A 21,059-nucleotide genomic window follows, 5' to 3' on the forward strand; every position below is an offset into this window, starting at 1 on the left:
TTTTCTCTTCCATCTTTTTACAGGTCATATCCAGATTGTCCACCAAACCATTGGACACACAGGTACTGGCTCAGCAGACACTGGGGGCAGCAGGTAGCCTAGTGGTTAGAGCCGACGAGGTGAAAAACCTGTCTGTGCCCTTGAAGAAAGCACAAAACCCCTCGCTTGTTCCTGGGGTGCCCTACTACTATGGCTGACCCTGTAAAACAACACATTTCACTGCACTTATTGTGCTACTTTGGCTGACCCTGTAAAACAACGCATCACTGCACCTATCGTGCTACCCTGTAAAACAACACATATCACTGCACCTATCGTCCTATTATGTAAAACAACACATATCACTGCACCTATCGTGCTACCCTGTAAAACAACACATATCACTGCACCTATCGTGCTACCCTGTAAAACAACATATATCACTGCACCTATTGTGCTACTTTGGCTGACCCTGTAAAACAACACACATCACTGCACCTATCGTGCTACCCTGTAAAACAACACATATCACTGCACCTATCTTACTACCCTGTAAAACAACACATCACTGCACCTATCATGCTACCCTGTAAAACAACACATATCACTGCACCTATCGTGCTACCCTGTCAAACAACACATATCACTGCACCTATCGTGCTACCCTGTAAAACAACACATATTACTGCACTTATCCTAAAACAAAGAAAATAGTATTGAACGGAGACTTTATAAAGTCAGCAGTTAGTTTTTATGGTGATGGAGAGATGGGAGGAAGGGTTCGGAGGCAGAAGAAGGAGGGGAATGAGGGATGAGGTGATGGAGGGATATTAATTGGTGGGGGAAGTTTGAATTTCAGAGCTGATTTGATTGACGGACTGCCGGGGAAACTTTGGCGACTCGTTCAATTACACAGCAGAGCGGAGCACCATTCATTATTCACAAGAGGAAGTGATGGAATTAGGAGTAGAAATGTGGGAACAGTATTAGATCAGGTTATTAAACAGAGAGGGGTAGGGGGCCTGCAGTGTGTGAAGGAGGGTGTAGGGGGGCAGTGTGTGTGTGCGAGTGTATGTGCGTACACAGGGCCAGTAATAATTTAGACATCAGCTGTTTCAATGAGCGTTTTGAATCTCATTCAGTAGTTGGATTCAATAACCTCAACTGTGATTTTCTTTTGATTAAGAATGAGAACATAGGTCATCAATCAAAAGACATTTCATGCTATTTTCTACTTATAAATTCCATGGTTTTTTTTACTCCATCAACATCTCATATTGCATGTGATTAGCAGTCTAGATGTGACTCATTGGGTGTTCAAAGGTTATCAGAATCATTGAGGTCAGGTTCACGCCGTTCATCACAGCCAGGGCTGGGTAGGTTACTTTCTAAATGTAATCTGTTACAGTTACTAGTTACGTGAGCAGGTGCTTGAGTCAGCCTTGACAGCACAGAACCCTGAGAGAACTTTAGTTGTTATGGAAATAGAACATTCTACTCTGAGGTGGACGTTTGGCTGACACACAGTACAATGGAATCCTGTACTGGTCTCAATGGTGTTGTCTGTTCCAGACAGTCGTTTAGTTATAGGGTGGCGCACAATTGGCCCAACGTCGTCCGGGTTAGAGGAGGGTTGGCCGGGGCAGGCCCTCATTGTAAATAAGAATTTGTTCTTAACTGACTTGCTTAGTTAAATAAAGGATAAATAAAATAAATAGTTACAGCAATCTTCTACTCTCTCAATTCCAAAGCACCCAGATTCATCAGTATAACTAGGTGTCCCCAAAATTGAGTTTATTGTGTGACTGCAAACAGAAGTGATATTGCCTGTCTGTCTGTGAAATTAAATGAAGGCTAAGGGAATGATGTTTAAATTTACAACAAATGCTCTCTGTCCTACATCCTCTTTCTTTCTCTCCTCGCTCTCTGCAGACAGAGGGGAGAGGCAACGGACGAGTGATCCAGTCCTATCCATCCATCATTGAGAACCAGGAGGAAGAGGAGGAGGAAGATGAGTTGGCATCTGTATCTCCGGAATTGGTGCGCAACAGCATCCTGTACACTAGAGAGGTGTCTTCTGGGAAGTCTCCATCGGGTAGAGCCGGGATGGAGAGAGAGTTGCACAGCGGCAGAGAAGGAACACACCAGAGCACTAGGAAACTGAGGGAGAAGATACAGATCCGCCAGACAGCTCTCACCACGCTAGACCCCTCCAACCTCAGCCCTAGGTAACAGCTAATACTATCACGCAATCTACTGACTCGTCAATTATTTTTGTCAGTTGTCTATCAGTCCACATCTCTAATCTGTCACTCTCTCTCCCTCCCCTTCCCCGTCTCTCTCCCTATTTTCCTCTCTCCCTCTCCCTCCGCTTCTCTCTCTTGCTATTTCTCTCTCTTGCTATTTCTCTCTCTCTTGCTATTTCTCTCCCTCTTGCTATTTCTCTCTCTCTCTTGCTATTTCTCTCTCTCTCTTGCTATTTCTCTCTCTTGCTACCTCTCTCTCTCTCTTCTCTCTCTCTCTCTCTCTCTCTCTCTCTCTCTCTCTCTCTCTCTCTCTCTCTCTCTCTCTCTCTCTCTCTCTCTCTCTCTCTCTCTCTCTCTCTCTCTGCTCTACCTCTCCCTCTCTCTTTGTCTCCCTCTCTCTCTCATTCCCCAGGGTTGTGGACGGTACGGAGGATACTGAAGGTACAGAGACGTCTCCACTGTTCTCCTTCTCTCCTAGTCGAGCCTGTCCAGTCAGCGGTCCAGGGAATGCACCTGCCACATTTACAGGTCCCCACAACCATAACCACAATGACAATCACAACCCCCGCCACCACAATCAAAACCACAACAACCACCACCACCACAACCATCACTATGACCACAACCAGCACCAGAACCACAACCAGCACCATAACCATCACCACAACCATCACTATGACCACAACCAGCACCAGAACCACAACCAGCACCATAACCATCACCACAACCATCACTATGACCACAACCAGCACCAGAACCACAACCAGCACCATAACCATCACCACAACCATCACTATGACCACAACCAGCACCAGAACCATAACCAGCACCAGAACCATAACCAGCACCATAACCATCACTATGACCACAACCAGCACCAGAACCACAACCAGCACCATAACCATCACCACAACCACAGTTACCTGTTCAACATTGTAATCGGTAATGTAACTTTTGGATTACCCAAAATCAGTAATTCCATTAGGAGGCATAGGTTAATAGCTGGCAAAAAAACATCAAATCAGATTTGAACCCTAACCTTAACCACACTGTTAACCCTAATGCCTAACCCAAACCTAAAATTAAGACCAAAAAGAAAATTTTTACAATATAGCCAGTTTTGACTTTGCAGCTGTGTCCTCCCAATCAAAGGATCAGACAAATCAAATCAAATCAAATTTTATTTGTCACATACACATGGTTAGCAGATGTTAATGCGAGTGTAGCGAAATGCTTGTGCTTCTAGTTCTGACAATGCAGTAATAACCAACAAGTAATCTAGCTAACAATTCCAGAACTACTACCTTATAGACACAAGTGTAAGGGGATAAGAATATGTACATAAAGATATATGAGTGAGTGATGGTACAGAGCGGCATAGGCAAGATACAGTATATGGTATTGAGTGCAGTATATACATATGAGTTGAGTATGTAAACAAAGTGGCATAGTTAAAGTGGCTAGTGATACATGTATTACATAAAGATGCAGTAGATGATATAGAGTACAGTATATACATATACATATGAGATTAATAATGTAGGGTATGTAAACATTATATTAGGTAGCATTGTTTAAAGTGGCTTGTGATATATTTTACATCATTTCCCATCAATTCCCATTATTAAAGTGGCTGGAGTTGAGTCAGTGTGTTGGCAGCAGCCACTCAATGTTAGTGGTGGCTGTTTAACAGTCTGATGGCCTTGAGATAGAAGCTGTTTTTCAGTCTCTCGGTCCCAGCTTTTATGCACCTGTACTGACCTCGCCTTCTGGATGATAGCGGGGTGAACAGGCAGTGGCTCGGGTGGTTGTTGTCCTTGATGATCTTTATGGCCTTCCTGTGACATCGGGTGGTGTAGGTGTCCTGGAGGGCAGGTAGTTTGCCCCCGGTGATGCGTTGTGCAGACCTCACTACCCTCTGGAGAGCCTTACGGTTGTGGGCGGAGCAGTTGCCGTACCAGGTGGTGATACAGCCTGAAAGGATGCTCTCGATTGTGCATCTGTAGAAGTTTGTGAGTGCTTTTGGTGACAAGCCGAATTTCTTCAGCCTCCTGAGGTTGAAGAGGCACCGCTGCGCCTTCTTCACGATGCTGTCTGTGTGGGTGAACCAATTCAGTTTGTCTGTGATGTGTACGCAGAGGAACTTAAAACTTACTACCCTCTCCACTACTGTCCCATCAATGTGGATAGGGGGGTGTTCCCTCTACTGTTTCCTGAAGTCCACAATGATCTCCTTAGTTTTGTTGACGTTGAGTGTGAGGTTATTTTCCTGACACCACACTCCGAGGGCCCTCACTTCCTCCCTGTAGGCCGTCTCATCGTTGTTGGTAATCAAGCCTACCACTGTTGTGTCGTCCGCAAACTTGAGGATTGATTTGGAGGCGTGCATAGCCACGCAGTCGTGGGTGAACAGGGAGTACAGGAGAGGGCTCAGAACGCACCCTTGTGGGGCCCCAGTGTTGAGGATCAGCGGGGTGGAAATGTTGTTGCCTACCCTCACCACCTGGGGGCGGCCCGTCAGGAAGTCCAGTACCCAGTTGCACAGGGCGGGGTCGAGACCCAGGATCTCGAGCTTGATGACGAGCTTGGAGGGCACTATTGTGTTAAATGCCGAGCTGTAGTCGATGAACAGCATTCTCACATAGGTATTCCTCTTGTCCAGATGGGTTAGGGCAGTGTCTCTCAAAGCACTTCATGATGACGGAAGTGAGTGCTACGGGGCGGTAGTCGTTTAGCTCAGTTACCTTAGCTTTTTTGGGAACAGCAACAATGGTGGCCCTCTTGAAGCATGTGGGAACAACAGACTGGGATAGGAATTGATTGAATATGTCCGTAAACACACCAGCCAGCTGGTCTGTGCATGCTCTGAGGGCGCGGCTGGGGATGCCGCCTGGGCCTGCAGCCTTGCGAAAGTTGACACGTTTAAATGTTTTCCTCACGTTGGCTGCAGTGAAGGAGAGTCCGCATGTTTTAGTTGTGGGCCATGTCAGTGGCACTGTATTGTCCTCAAAGCGGGCAAAAAAGTTATTTAGTCTGCCTGGGAGCAAGACATCCTGGTCCGTGACGGGGCTGATTTTCTTTTAGTAATCCGTGATTGACTGTAGACCCTGCCACATACCTCTTGTGTCTGAGCCGTTGAATTGAGATTCTACTTTGTCTCTATACTGACGCTTAGCTTGTTAGATTGCCTTGCGGAGGGAATAGTTACACTGTTTGTATTCGGTCATATTTCCGGTCACCTTGCCCTGATTAAAAGCAGTGGTTCGGGCTTTCAGTTTCACGTGAATGCTGCCATCAATCCAGTTTCTGGTTTGGGAATGTTTTAATCGTTGCTATGGGAACGACATCTTCAACGCACGTTCTAATGAACTTGCTCACCGAATCAGCGTATTCGTCAATGTTGTTGTCTGATGCAATACGAAACATATCCCAGTCCACGTGATGGAAGCAGTCATGGAGTGTGGAATCAGATTGGTCGGACCAGCGTTGAACAGACCTCAGCGCGGGAGCTTATTGTTTTAGTTTCTGTCTGTAGGCAGGGATCAACAAAATGGAGTCGTGGTCAGCTTTTCCAAAAGGAGGGCGGGGCAGGGCCTTATATGCGTCGCGGAAGTTAGAATAGCAGTGATCCAAGGTTTTTCCAGCCCTGGTTGCACAATCGATATGCTGATAAAATTTAGGGAGTCTTGTTTTCAGATTAGCCTTGTTAAAATCCCCAGCTACAATGAATGCAGCCTCCGGATAAATGGATTCCAGTTTGCAAAGAGTCAAATAAAGTTAGTTCAGAGCCATCGATGTGTCTGCTTGGGGGGGAATATATACGGCTGTGATTATAATAATTTGGGGCGGCAGCGTAGCCTAGTGGTTAGAGTGTTGGACTAGTAACCGGAAGGTTGCAAGTTCAAACCCCCGAGCTGACAAGGTACAAATCTGTCGTTCTGCCCCTGAACAGGCAGTTAACCCACTGTTCCTAGGCCGTCATTGAAAATAAGAATTTGTTCTTAACTGACTTGCCTAGTTAAATAAAGGTAAAAAAAAATAAAATTAAAATAATCGAAGAGAATTCCCTTGGAAGATAGTGCGGTCGACATTTGATTGTGAGGAATTCTAAATCAGGTGAACAGAAGGACTTGAGTATGTTGTTATGATCACACCACGTCACGTTAACCATGAAGCCCCCGCCCCTATTCTTACCAGAAAGATGTTTGTTTCTGTCGGCGCGATGCGTGGAGAAACCCGCTGGCTGCACCGATTCCGATAGCGTCTCTCCAGTGAGCCATGTTTCCGTGAAGCAAAGAACGTTACAGTCTCTGATGTCCCTCTGGAATGCTATCCTTGCTCGGATTTCATCAACCTTGTTGTCAATAGACTGGACATTGGCGAGAAGAATGCTAGGGAGTGGTGCGCGATGTGCCCGTCTCCGGAGTCTGACCAGAAGACCGCTCCGTTTCCCCCTTTTACGAAGTTGTTTTTTTGGGTCGCCGGCTGGGATCCATTCCGTTGTCCTGGGTGAAAGGCAGTACACAGGATCTGCTTCGCGAAAGTCATATTCTTGGTCGTACTGATGGTGAGTTGACGCTGCTCTTATGTTCAGTAGTTCTTCTCGACTGTATGTAATGAAACCTAAGATGACCTGGGGTACTAATGTAAGAAATAACACGTAAAAAAACAAAAAACTGCATAGTTTCCTAGGAACGCGAAGCGAGGCGGCCATCTCTGTCGACGCCGGAAGATACTGGGGGTGCCGGAAGATATAGTACTGAAAGCATAAGCTACAGTACAACTAGCTAGCATTGCAATGCATAAAATGCAGTGAGTTCTTGACTCAAAGAGAGAAAAAGACAATAGTTTAAGTTTTGAACAAATTGAGAGAGAGAGAGAGAGAGAGAGAGATGAGTTCTTCTGCAAGAAGATAGAATTTACAGTTGGATAAATGTAAACTATATTTTTTTTCGCACAGACTTATACAGGTTACTAAGTTCAACACAAAACTGAGTGAGTAATGTTCAGACCGAAACAACTTCTGAAGCCAAAAAGTAGAAGACAATCTCCAGGTAATTTAGTTTTTTAAAGCTTAATAAATAAGGCTATGCTACCAAGCTGCTAAGGAAAGAAACTGACCTGACTGCAACTTCAATTAACACTGAAATGTGAAGTGAGAGGTGTGAAAACCATTGAGCCTAACAATGGCAGGAGAGTTTCACAGCCCCCCCCCCCCCCTCCCATGGCTTCACTCTGTCCAGAGGTTATTACAATACAGTACTACACGGAATGAGTACAAAAAAAGCTCCTCAAGGACAACCCATAGACACTATTTGCTGACTGCTACAAAGAGGGGAACGTAAGCAACTTCATTTTCTACACAGACCATCCCCTGGCATGGTACAGTGCTATAAGAGTACACTACCCCCATGTCAAGAGAGAGGGTATTGGCCCAGGGTGGAAACTCAGAATACTAAACATTGAGAAAATTGAAACAACCTCTGTCAACGTCTACAAGTCTGGGACAGTAATGGTGCAGGGCATCCTCATGCAGTTCCAGCAGGACTTTTAAGGGATCAAAGAGAGAGCAAGGCAGATTAATCTATCTGAGATAGTAAAATCTTTGTGTTCTATAGTGTCTAGTGTTGTTTTTGTGTGGTTTAGTTCCGGACCATTACAGTAGGTGTGAGCAGAGCATGTTGACCATCCGATACACCGCTCTCTCTCTCTCTCTCTCTCTCTCTCTCTCTCTCTCTCTCTCTCTCACCCATACCTCTTTCCCTCCCTCCATTTTACTGTCTCACCCCCATATCCCTTTCCCTTCCTCCCTTTTACTGTCTCACCACATCCATACCTCTTTCCCTCGCTCCCTTTTACTGTCTCACCCCCATACCTCTTTCCCTCCATCTCTCTTGCTGTCTCACCCCCCCATATCTCTCTCTCTCTCTCTCTCTCTCTCTCTCTCTCTCTCTCTCTCTCTCTCTCTCTCTCTCTCTCTCTCTCTCTCTCTCTCTCTCTCTCTCTCTCTCTCTCTCTCTCTCTCTCTCTCTCTCTCATATGACTCCCCCATCCTTAGTGAGTCTGATCACACCTCTTCAAACTGCCCTGCAGATGAGGATAGTCACCCCCCACTGAACAAACCCGGATCCCACAACTGCACTGCTCCTCCATCATTGAGAGGGATAAATTCACAGAGCTGGAGAGAGTCATGGTGGAGCTGAGAGAGCTAGTCCACACAATCCAGACAGAACAAGCCCACGAAACAGACCAGCACAACAAACCCCCTCCCCCCATCCACCAAACTACCAGGTGTGAATCATGAAAGCGACTCAGGGGGTATGCTAATTTGCTATAGAGCAGACCTAACCTACTCTTTTAAATTAGTCAAAACAAGAACATTCTGTCGGACGCTGGGTATGTACATAGTCAATGGTAGGCTTCGAGGGGACTCCTCTGGAAGGTACACCTATAGCTCATCTCTTGGCAGTAGTACTGTAGACTACTTTATCACTGACCTCAACCCAGAGTCTCTTAAAGTGTTCACAGTCAGTCCACTGACTCCCCTATCAGATCACAGCAAAACTCTACTTGAACAAAGCTATATTCAGTCATGAGGCATCAAAGCCAAATGAATTGAATACATGCTATAGATGGAAGGAAAGTAGTGTGGAAATATACCAAAAAAAATATTAGGCAACAGAAAATTCAATCCCTTCTAGACAATTTCCTGTACAAAATGTTTCACTGTAGTAGTGAAGGTGTACACTTGGCAGTAGAAAACCTAAATAGTTTCCCTATCAAATAAAAAAATGAAAGCAGACAACCTATGAAAATTAACAATGACAAATGGTTTCATGAAGAATGCAAAAACCAAAGAAAGAAATTGAGAACCTATCCATCCAAAAACATAGAGACCCAGAAAACCTGAGCCAACACCTTCACAATGGTGAATCACTAAAACAATACAGAAATACACTACGGAAAAAGAAGGAACAGCATATCAGAAATCGGCTCACTGTAATTTAATAATCCATAGAATCTAACCACTTCTGGGAAAATTGGAAAACTCTAAACAAACAACAACACGAAGTGCTATCTATCCAAAACGGAGATGTATGGATAAACCACTTCTTCAATCTATTGGGCTCTATGACAAAGCACAAACAGCAAAAACATGTACAGGATCAAATACAAATCGTAGAATCAACTATTAAAGACTAACAGAACCCAGTGGATTCTCCAATTATATTGAACAAACAAACCCTCCAACCCAAAAAGGCCTGTGGGGTTGATGGTATCCTAAATGAAATGATAATATATACAGACCACATCATCCTCAGCTCTGGCATATTCCCCAATAGTTGTAACCAAGGTGAACACCAAGAACCACAAAAGTGGAGACAAATTGAACCCTAATAACTACCGTGGGATATGCGTCAACAGCAACCTTGGGGAAATCCTCACCATTATCATTAACAGCAGACTCGTACATTTAGTCTGCGACAACAACGTACTGAGCAAATGTAAATGTACTTTTTACAAAATTACTGTACGACAGACCACGTATTCACTCTGCACACCCTAATTGAGAAACAAACAAAACAAAAGCAAAGTTGTCTCATGCTTTGTTGATTTCAAAAAGCTTTCGAGTCAATTTTGCATGAAGGCCTGCTATACAAATTGATGGAAAGTGGTGTTGGGGGGAAAAATGTACGACATTATAAACTCCATGGACACAAGCAACAAGTGTACCGTTAAAATTGGCTAAAAATAAACACATCTCTTTCCACAGGGCCGGGGGGTTTGACAGGGATGCAGCTTAAGCCCCACCCTCTTCAACATATAAATCAACGAACTGGCGAGGAAACTAGAACGGTCTGCAGCACCCAGTCTCACCCTTCTAGAATCTGAAGTCAAATGTCTACTGTTTGCTAATGATCTGGTGCTTCTCTCCCCATCCAACGAGGGCCTACAGCAGCACCTAGATCTTCTGCACAGATTCTGTCAGATCTGGGCTCTGACAGGAAATCTCAGTAAGACAAAAATAATGGTTTTCCAAAAAAGGTCCAGTTGCCAGGACCACTAATACAAATTCCACCAAGACACCGTTGCCATAGAGCACACAAAAAATGATACATGCCTCTGCCTAAACATCAGTGCCACAGGTAACTTCCACATAGCTGTGGACGATCTGAGAGACAAGGCAAGAAGGGCCTTCTATGCCATCAAAAATAACATAAAATTCAACATACCAATTAGAATCTGGCAAAAAATACTTGAATCAGTTATAGAACCCATTGCCCTTTATGGTTGTGAGGTCTGACGTCCGCTCACTAACCAATAATTCACAAAATGGGACAAACACCAAATTGAGACTGCATGCAAAAAATATCCTCTGTGTACAATGTAAAACACCAAATAATGCACAGAGAGCAGAATTAGGCTGACACGTGCTAATTATCAAAATCCAGAAAGAGCCGTTCAATTCTACAACCACCTAAATGGAAGCAATTCCCAAACCTGGAAACACGATTAGACCCAACCAAATCATTAGGAAACAAAAAGATAATTATTTGACACATTGGAAAGAATTTACAAAAAATACAGAGTAAACTAGAATGCACAGTGGCATAATACCTGACCACTGTGACTGACCCAAAATTAAGGAAATCTTTGATTATATACAGATTCGGTGTTCAAACCTTGCTGTTGGGAATGGCTGCAGAAGGCAGAACTGGCTCTCAAGAGAAGACAGGCTATGTGCACACTGCACACAAAATTAAGTGGAAACTGAGCTGCACTTCCTAATCTGCCAAATGTATGGCAATATTAGAGTCACATATTTCCCACAGATTATACAGACCTACAAAGAATTCGAAAACAAATACAATTTTGATAAAGTCAGTCCCATATCTATTAGACAAAGTAGTAGCAGTGCTATGCAAGCTAGAGAGGACGTCACGCTTCACATTCTTGGACCCAGAGTGGTAGGAGACGGTGAAATTGAACCGAGTGAACAACAGAGCCTAATGAGCCTGCTTTGAGTTGAGGCGCTTGATGGTGAGGAGATATTCCAGATGTGGTCGGTCCACACTAGGAATAGATGTTCCACCCCTTCTAGCCAGTGTCTCCATTCCTCCGGCGCCATCTTGATCGCAAGAAGTTCCCGGGTATCCAACGTCATAATTCCTTTTAAAACGATGGGAAACTAAAGTGCAGAGATATATATTTTGGTCCTGGGCAGAACGCTGGGACGGCCCCCACTCCAATGTCTGAGGTGTCGACCTCCACCACGAACTGACGGGATGGGTCCCGATTAAGATGGAGGCTGTACTGAGCCGATGCTTGAGATCTGAAAACGCCTGGTCAGCAGCTGGGGACCACTTAAACAGAACTTTGGGTGAGTGCAGAGATGGGGGAAGACAGGGTGCTGTAGCCCCGGATGAAGTGGGGGTATAAATGAGCAAATCTCAGGAAACGTTGCAGCTGCACTGGATGTGGATTGGGGCCACCTCCACCACTCTCACCTTGTTCAGATCCATCTGAATGTTCTCGGCAGCGATGATGGATCCCAGAAAGGAAATAGTGGAGCAATGAAATTCACACTTCTCCGCCTTGACAAACAACTGGTTCTCCAGGAGGCACTGGAGGACTTGTCGGACATGGAGACCAGGCTCCTGAACCGAACAGGAAAAGACAAGGATGTCGTCAAGGTAGACAAACATCAACCGGTTCAACATGTCATGGAGCACATCATTGACCAGAGCCTGGAACACTGCGGGAGTGTTGGTCAGTCCGAATGGCATAACCAGATACTCGTAGTGCTCGCTAGTTGTGTTAAAGGCTGACTTCCATTTGTGTCCTTCCCGTATCGGAACCAGATGGTAGGTGTTCCGAAGGTCCAACTTCAGGAATAGAGTCGCCCCCGGAGAGGCTTTAAAGAAAGAACAAAGAAGAACCCTGCACCCGCAGGGGAGGAAGAAGGACGAATGAACTTTCCATGGTTTTGGTCTCAGGACCAGACATGGTATAAAGCCTCCCGGGAGGTGATGTCATGGTAGGGAGGAGGTCAATGGTGAAGTCATAAGGTTGATGTGGAGGAAGAGATGTGGCGCCGGCCTTGGTGAAAACCTCCCGGAGGTCCTGATGCTCTGCGGGAACGGTAGAGAGATCCGAGGCTTTACCCAAGCCCACAGGAGGACGTTTAGGGGATGGGCTGCGCCGCCTTGAGGCAATGTACATGGCAGAACGGGCTCCAACCCAGGATAGAAGCCGTAGCCCAGTCAATCATTGGTTTGTGCCTCTGGAGCCACAACAATCCCAAAACCATGGGTGCATGAGGAGATTCAATGAGCAGGAACTGCATCGACTCACTGTGATTCTCTGACACTCACAGGTTGATAGGAATAATACTGCGAGTGACCCTGGCAATAGAGTGTCCATCCAATGCTCTGGCGTCCATTGGAACAGAGAGGAGTTGTGTGGAGATACCCAGCTCTGACACCAGGGTAGGGTCCATAAAGCTCTCGTTGGCCCCAGAGTCCATGAGCACCCGAAGAGATTTATACTTTCACCCCACAACAGGATAGCATGGAGAGGATTACGAGTAATGGGAGCTGGGAGACTCCCTCTATGGCCCACCCGTGTACTTGTACCTACAGATGAGCTGGGGGGGTTATTGGACAGGTGGCTATGTAATGTCCTAAAGTTCCACAATGCAGACAGCTTTTAGAGCTTAGTCTGCGTAAATGTTCCTCAGGGGACAATCTAGCCCTGCCCAGTTGCATGGGCGCCGGAGGAGGCGAGTCGACAGTCCTCAATGATTTCTAATGGAACTCGGGTGGATTCTCTCCGGACTGGAGGTGTCGGGGATTTCCGGGGTTCTTCAGGGGATGAGGAAAAACGTGGACGGATGCGTGTGCCCGGGGTCAGACCTCCTCTCCCTACTGTGTTCCCGTAGTCACCCATCGATGCTTATGGTCAACGCTGTGAGTCAGTCAAGGTCCAAGGGCAGCTCCCATGCTGCGAGCTCGTCCTTAATTTCCTCCGATAATCCATGTAGGAAGGTGTTGAACAGAGATTACGGGTTCCAGGCACTCTCGGAGACTACCGTGTAGTCTGCCACACTACGGGAGTCTTGACGCGGTTGAAGTAGCTTCCGAGCCGCCTCTTTTCTAGACAATAGAGTGTCAAGCACCTTCCACCTCGAAATCCTCCAACCTAAGGCAATCTGTGAATTGTTGCTCCCACACCGCTGTAGCCCAGACGAGTGCCCTCCTGGATTTCAGCATTATAAGATAAGATATCTTTGAACAGTTCAATGGAAATGAAGAGGGCTGTAGCTCAAAAATGAGGGACACTGGGAGAGAAATGTCCGGCAGGTCCCGGGATCCCCAGCGTAGCGCTCTGGAGGATGTAAGCAGGGGTTCTCTGGAAGCCGGGGTAGGATGGGGAACATCTGGGAGTTTTCTGTTGTGGCTTGCTGCCTGATAGATAGTCGGCAGAATTATTCCAACAATGCACTAATGGCATGGTCATGGTGTTCCGCCAAGGTGGGGAATCCTTCCATAAGGTTATGTAGTAACTCATCATGTCTTCCAATGGTGGCTCCTTGTGAGGAGACAGTGTTGTAGATCTGGCCCGAGTCTGCTGGGTCAGTCATGGCCAGTTTGTACTATCAGGACTCAGGATATGACACAGATGCAGACACAGGAGGCGGATAGTACGATTCTCCGAATATTTATTAGAACAAATAGCAGGCATAGGGTAGGCAGAGGTTCGTAATCCAAAGCAGAGTCAACCAGGGACAGAGCTGCAGGCGGGCTCATGGTCAGGACAGGCAGAAAGGTCAACACCCAGGAAGACTAGAAAACAACATTTGAGAACAGGAGAAACGGGAAAAACGCTGGTAAGACCGGACATAACAAAATGAACTGACAACAGACAATTTATTACTCCGATTCTGTTGCAAAACATTTCTTAAATGGAAGCAAACGGGACGTAACGTGGAGGGACCTACCTGAATTTTCCAATAGAAACACTCGTTTTGCTCTGTTTGCTTCTTCTTAGTTCTTAAACAGTAAATGGTTTCTGTAATGAATACATCCCTGTGACAATGTTGCGTTGGGAGGTAGGTGAAGGAGTCGGGCACAGGAGAGCAGAGATGTCTGAGATGTGTACTTTTAATAGGTAAGTCCACCAAACACAGGTATGGCACAATCCAAAAGTCAAACGCCCTCGACACCCGTTACTCACGCAAGGAGGAACAAACAAAGTTCCTAAATAACACACTCTTATTAAATGCGTGATACAAAAAATTGGGCACAACCTCACCGAGTAAAACAATCCCGCACAAACCTAGGCAGGCAACAGGGTAAATATATACACACAGAAATGAAGGCAAATGAAACCAGGTTTGAAAGAACCAAAGACAAAACAAACAGAAAAGGAAAAAAGGATTGGTGATGGCTAGTAGGCTGGCGACTCCGAGCGCCGCCCGATCAGGGAGAGGAACTACCTTCGGTGGAAGTCGTGACAATCCCTGGTCGCAAAAACAATTACTGGCAGCTTAAACTTCTTAAATTCAACCATTATTGGGTTAAAATACACAGCATATACATTTGGGAACAGCCATCCTCAATAACCACAATCCGTAAGGCACAAATAAATGAGAGAGCAGCAGTGTGATTCACATCAATGTGCTATGTAGCATAGATATAAATAATAAGTGATATCAGTATCGCCCGTAGGTTATGTACCACTGCTGTCATCCTTATCTCCAAGCATTTATTCAAGTTGGATCATTTTTGGTTGCCGCCAGCAGTCACACAATTGGAAGACATAGCTTTGACCGTAGCCTACAAAAGCCTATTCCTGCTCTTTTCCCGCGATCCATCAAACGTATTTGGTGTGTCATCATAGTGGTCATCTGATTTGTGGTCAGACTCAAACTTCAACTTGTGCCTTTTTTCAATGTTGATTTGAATGTCATTGAGAAAACAGAAAGGTGTCAAATAACTTTTGTGCAAACATCCTTTCTGAATTTATGAGTAATCCTAGAAGTAATCACCTAGTTTTTCAAAAGTATCTGTAATCCGATTACAATATTTTAGCTGGTAATTTAGCGGATCGCACCACAACCATCACTGCCACAACAATCACCTCCATTATCACAACCATCACCACAACCACAATCACAACCATCACCACCACCACAATCACAACCATCCCCACCACCACAATCACAACCATCACCATCACCACCACAACCATAACCACAACCACAACTATCACCTCAACCATCACCACAACCACCACCACCACAACCATCACCACAATCACCTCCATTATCACAACCATCACCACAACCACAATCACAACCCTCACCACCACCACAATCACAACCAATACCATCACCACCACAACCACAACCACAACTATCACCACAACCATCACCATAACCACCACCACCACAACCACTACAGATCATGTTGTGGTCAAGTCATCAGGCTACATTGAACTGATTATCATAAACTGTATTATATGATGATTACATAACTACATAGTCCTTACCTAGATTGTAAACTTTAAAATGACATAACCCTGTTATTATTACCTACTATATACCAAGTATATGAAGATATTGGGACTTGTAAGTAACACAGTAACTGCTTCACCAGTTTAGGTTATTTTGTGACTCTTTCTAAATGGTGTTGCAGATATTCTCCAGATCAGTACAGCAGAGTCAGCAGCTAAAGCTGAGGAGACCTGGGGACAACTACGGCACCTAGACCAGGAGGTACAGTATGCTGTCTGTGCATACGTGTATGCGTGCATGCTTGTGTAAGAGGTAGCATTAGTCAGGTGAGCCACAGGCATATGGCCTTCTCAGATGGTAGATGGATGGAGTGAGTGAGAGAATGAGGGAGCGAGAGAACGAGGAACAGAAAGCCAGGACGAGGAATCTCTTCAAACTCTTGCAGAGGACACAGATTGGAGCAGAACTGGGACTCGCCAAATGGTGTCACAGGGAACATTCTAGAACGTGTTCAACCCTTTGTGGAACCAGGAACTGACATAATCTGGTTTACCCTCTATGGAGGGCTGCTTACATTGTAACATTTGAGGAAAGACTGAAGTCAACTAACCGTCTAAGGGATATGTGCTATTCCACGGGCTGTAGAACTTAAATACTGCTGTAGAATGTGCTTTTGAGGGAATCATAATTGTGTAATGTTCCATAATAGAACACTAGAATAAAGAAAAGCAGCTTTCCTCCATTCACACAGAGTCTCTATGTTAGCGTATCCCATGGTTTTGATTGGCAGGTGGCTAAATTGACATTAGGCTCTTGGCAGAGTGGGGGTCTCCCCCTGTGGTGCCTCGCTCCATCACCTGGCTTTGGCTGATAGGGGAAGGAGAGGAAAAAGGAGGAAAGATTTGGGGAATTTAGAGATTGGTAAGGGAGAAGGATCGAAGAGGATGAGGAGTGGGCAGAACCTCTTTCCCTCACTCCATCTCTCTGTCTCATCACCCCCCATACCTCTTTCCCTCACTCCATCTCTCTGTCTCACCACCCCCCATACCTCTTTCCCTCACTCCATCTCTCTGTCTCACCACCCCCCATACCTCTTTCCCTTCCTCCCTTTTACCGTCTCTCCCCCATACCTCTTTCCCTCCCTCCCCTTTACTTTCTCACCCCCCATACTTCATTCCCTCCCTCCCTTTTACTGTCTCACCACACCCATACCTCTTTCCCTCCCTCCCTTTTACTGTCTCTCCCCCATACCTCTTTCCCTCCCTCCCTCCCTTTTACTGTCTCACCACACCCACACCTCTTTCCCTCCCTCCATTTTACTGTCTCACCCCCATATCTCTTTCCCTTCCTCCCTTTTACTGTCTCACCACACCCATACCTCTTTCCCTCATTCCCTTTTACTGTCTCTCCCCCATACCTCTTTCCCTCACTCCATCTCTCTGTCTCACCACCCCCATACCTCTTTCCCTCCCTCCCTTTTACTGTCTCACCACACCCATACCTCTTTCCCTCCCTCCCTTTTACTGTCTCACCACACCCATACCTCTTTCCCTCCCTCCCTTTTACTGTCTCACCCCCATACCTCTTTCCCTCCCTCCCTTTTACTGTCTCACCACACCCATACCTCTTTCCCTCCCTCCCTTTTACTGTCTCACCCCGTACCTCTTTCCTTCCCTCCCTTTTACTGTCTCACCACACCCATACCTCTTTCCCTCCCTCCCTTTTACTGTCTCACCCCCATACCTCTTTCCCTCCCTCCCTTTTACTGTCTCAACACACCCATACCTCTTTCCCTCCCTCCATTTTACTGTCTCACCCCCATATCTCTTTCCCTTCCTCCCTTTTACTGTCTCACCACACCCATACCTCTTTCCCTCGTTCCCTTTTACTGTCTCACCCCCCATACCTCTTTCCCTCCATCTCTCTTGCTGTCTCACCCCCCCATATCTCTCTCTCTCTCTCTCTCTCTCTCTCTCTCTCTCTCTCTCTCTCTCTCCCAGGGAGGACAGTGTTTGACAGGTTGTCTCTCAGTGTGGTTCCCGGTGGTAACTGTAATCCTTACTTGAGCCAGTCCATGTTGGTCACCACGGGACATGGAAGAGGGGCTGGGGATTAACCCATAACCCTCGTCTCACATTAAATCAATACCATGCACGTTGATCCAAACATGTTGTATCACTTGTTACATTACATAGAGGTACACTAAAACTTCCTAAGAGCAGCCAAAAGTGATTTTACCAGTTATTACCTTATTCAGTTCATGTTATTTCATCTAGCTCATGTGCCACGACTAAATATGTGTAAATGCAATTTTTTTTATCGTTCGCTAGATTGAACTGTGCCTCAAGACTCGAATCTCTGGCCTATTAACTTGATTCTAGGGAAGAATCAAATCAAACCATTTTAGTATGGACATTTGGGTGATAATATGTTTACTACAATATAATATGTATGTATGTATGGAAATTTGAGAACTGGGCCATAATTATATATTTTGTAAAGATGTTGATTTTTGTAGATGCAGAGTGAATGTTACAGAGCATTATTTTCATGTCTAAACAATCGTAAGAAAAAGCTTAATTAAATCCTAATTGTCCCTTGGTACTATACTCCGGCTTAAATTGTAAGAGCAGACTGATAAAACATTCAGCGTATAAACAGTGATACTAAATTATACAATGATATAGAATGATGGCCATCACAATCACCAGAAAACCTTTAATGAGGATAGAGCTGAGGAGATAAATTGGTCACATTGAGTCAACAATCTGATGAATGTTGAATAATGAACTAATATTCAGATGCAATAGTCCTCAATCTACCCTCACAAGCTCCTTGCTGAATCTGCAATGTTACTGCCGTGTTACTGACTTCAATTGTCTACAAATCCAACTGTGGCAATATTACATACCTGCCCAATGACCTGTGAACTCTCAGCTCTGACCTTCGAGCGACCCCTAAAGACTTGAGCTCCTGACGTGTGTAGATGACACATTCATTTTGAAGAGCGGAGGCCAAAATGTGACCCCTGGTTCCTGAGACCATAATCAACACCTACCCAGGAGATCTGGAACACTGACAGACTCCTGGGAATTCTAGAACAACCCGTAGTGACACATAGAACCATGGGAAACACCATGTCTGATGAATGCTAACACTAACAGCCTCACACACATACACCCACCACTTATGCTGCTGTCAAACTGTTTACTATTATTATATTATTTATTTTGCTACTAGTCACTTTCTCCTAATCGCCCGCCTACATGTACATCGCTACCTCAAATTACTGCAATATCCCTGCACATTGTACATGTGGTACTGGCACTGGCCTTGTATATAATATTTTTCTTATTATACTGTATATTTATTTACATTTTATTAGTAACACTATTTTGATATTGATTACTGCACTTTTGGATAAAGCTTTCAAGTTAAGCATTTCTGTGACAATACAGAGGCGGATGCAAGATGCAAGCAACGATGGTTTAATGAATACAGTTTACAACAGCAACAGGACAGACAGACTGTACTCAGACGGAATCCGACCCAGGGACTAGGGCGCATCTTCCAATGATAGCGTGCTGAGAAATCCAGGGGAGTGTGTCCGGATGGGTAGGAAGGAGCACAGCAGATAATCCACACAAGGGCGGCGAGAGAAGAGCACAGACACACGACACAACCTCAGGGAAGTAACAACGATCTGACAACAAGAAACACTGGTTACAGAACATATAAAGGGAAGATAAGTGGTTCCAGCTGGCGCAGACAATCAGGCCGAGATTGGGAACCACGCCCACACAAACACAAGAGAGCGAGAGCGAGAGCGAGAGCGAGAGAGGCAGTGGATTCATGAACCGTGACAATACCCCCCTAGGAACGCCTCTTGGCGTTCCCAGGCGAATTTACCTGTCGATTGAAATCATCGATAAGGGAGTGATCCAGAATGTCCCTAGCAGGTACCCAACTTCTCTCCTCCGGGCCGTAACCCTCCCAGTCCACCAGGTACTGGAATCCGTGTCCCCTCCTTCTAGAGTCCAAAATACAATTGACAGAAAAGGTGGGTTCCCCATCAACAAGTCGTGGCGGCGGGGGAACCGGGACCGGCGGGTTAATGCGTGCCTGAAACACAGGTTTTATTTTAGACACATGAAAGGTAGGATGAATTCTCCTATACGCCGGAGGAAGCTTGAGCCGGACCGCCACCGGACTAATGATCCTGGTGACTTTGAACGGGCCGATAAATTTGGGGGCAAGTTTGTTCGAAACGGATCGGAGTGGAATGTTCTTAGTAGAAAGCCACACTCTTTGGCCAACGACGTATACCGGAGGCTTCGACCGGTGGCGATCGGCCTTAGCCTTGGTGCGCGCCCCCACCCGGAGAAGAGTCTCACGGGCTCTGCTCCATGCGTGACGGCACCTCTGGATGAAAGCGTGAGCGGAAGGAACAGTGACCTCGGACTCCGTACTGGGAAAGATAGGTGGCTGGTAACCTAAACTACACTCAAACGGAGAGAGACCCGTAGCTGCCACTGGCAACGAATTGTGAGCGTACTCAACCATAGAGAGTTGTTGACTCCAGGAAGAGGGATTCTTAGAAACCAAACATCGCAACACTCTCTCCAAATCTTGGTTGGCCCTCTCCGTTTGACCGTTGCTCTGGGGATGAAACCCTGAAGACAGGCTGACACTCGCTCCCAGTAACCTACAAAACTCTTGCCAAAACTTGGACACAAATTGGGGCCCCCTGTCAGAAACTACGTCCATCGGCAGGCCATGTAAGCGAAAGACGTGATCCACGACAGCTACCGCTGTCTCCTTGGCAGATGGTAATTTAGGCAAGGGAATAAAATGAGCCGCCTTCGAGAACCGGTCCACCACCGTCTTGCCCTGGGAGGGTGGGAGGCCGGTAACAAAATCTAGCGCGATGTGGGACCAGGGTCTCGAAGGGACCGACAGCGGTTGGAGTAACCCATCTGGGGGTCGATTAGAAGTCTTCCCAGTGGCACAAACCGAGCAAGCCAAGACAAAACTGTGAATGTCACGAGCCATCAGTGGCCACCAAAAGCGTTGCTTAACCAAAAAGCTAGTGCGGCTGACTCCTGGATGACACGCTACGTTGGAGCAATGCCCCCACCGAATAACATCGGACCGACACCCCTCCGGCACAAACAACCGATTAGGCGGGCAACCGGGCGGAGGCGTTACCCCTTCTAAGGCCGTTTTGACCCTCGATTCAACCTCCCATGTGAGAGTGTGGATACCACTAGGGTCCCGGGTAGGATGCACTCGGGAGTGGATGGGCGTTCGGAATG

General features: G+C 46.0%; 1 protein-coding gene across 1 annotated transcript in view; it reads left to right on the forward strand.

Annotated features, from left to right (window-relative positions):
- The window catches only part of LOC118397958 (potassium voltage-gated channel subfamily H member 8-like), a 139,650-nt gene that overhangs the window by 110,021 nt on the left and 8,570 nt on the right, over nt 1-21,059 (forward strand). Inside the window, exons 12-15 of the mRNA XM_052469899.1 lie at nt 24-62; nt 1,912-2,207; nt 2,638-2,753; nt 15,926-16,005. Coding sequence (XP_052325859.1) covers nt 24-62; nt 1,912-2,207; nt 2,638-2,753; nt 15,926-16,005 — 531 coding nt within the window. The remainder of the gene's footprint in view (nt 1-23; nt 63-1,911; nt 2,208-2,637; nt 2,754-15,925; nt 16,006-21,059) is intronic.

This window comes from Oncorhynchus keta, chromosome 19, assembly GCF_023373465.1.
Source record: "Oncorhynchus keta strain PuntledgeMale-10-30-2019 chromosome 19, Oket_V2, whole genome shotgun sequence".
Classification (NCBI taxonomy): Eukaryota; Metazoa; Chordata; class Actinopteri; order Salmoniformes; family Salmonidae; genus Oncorhynchus; species Oncorhynchus keta.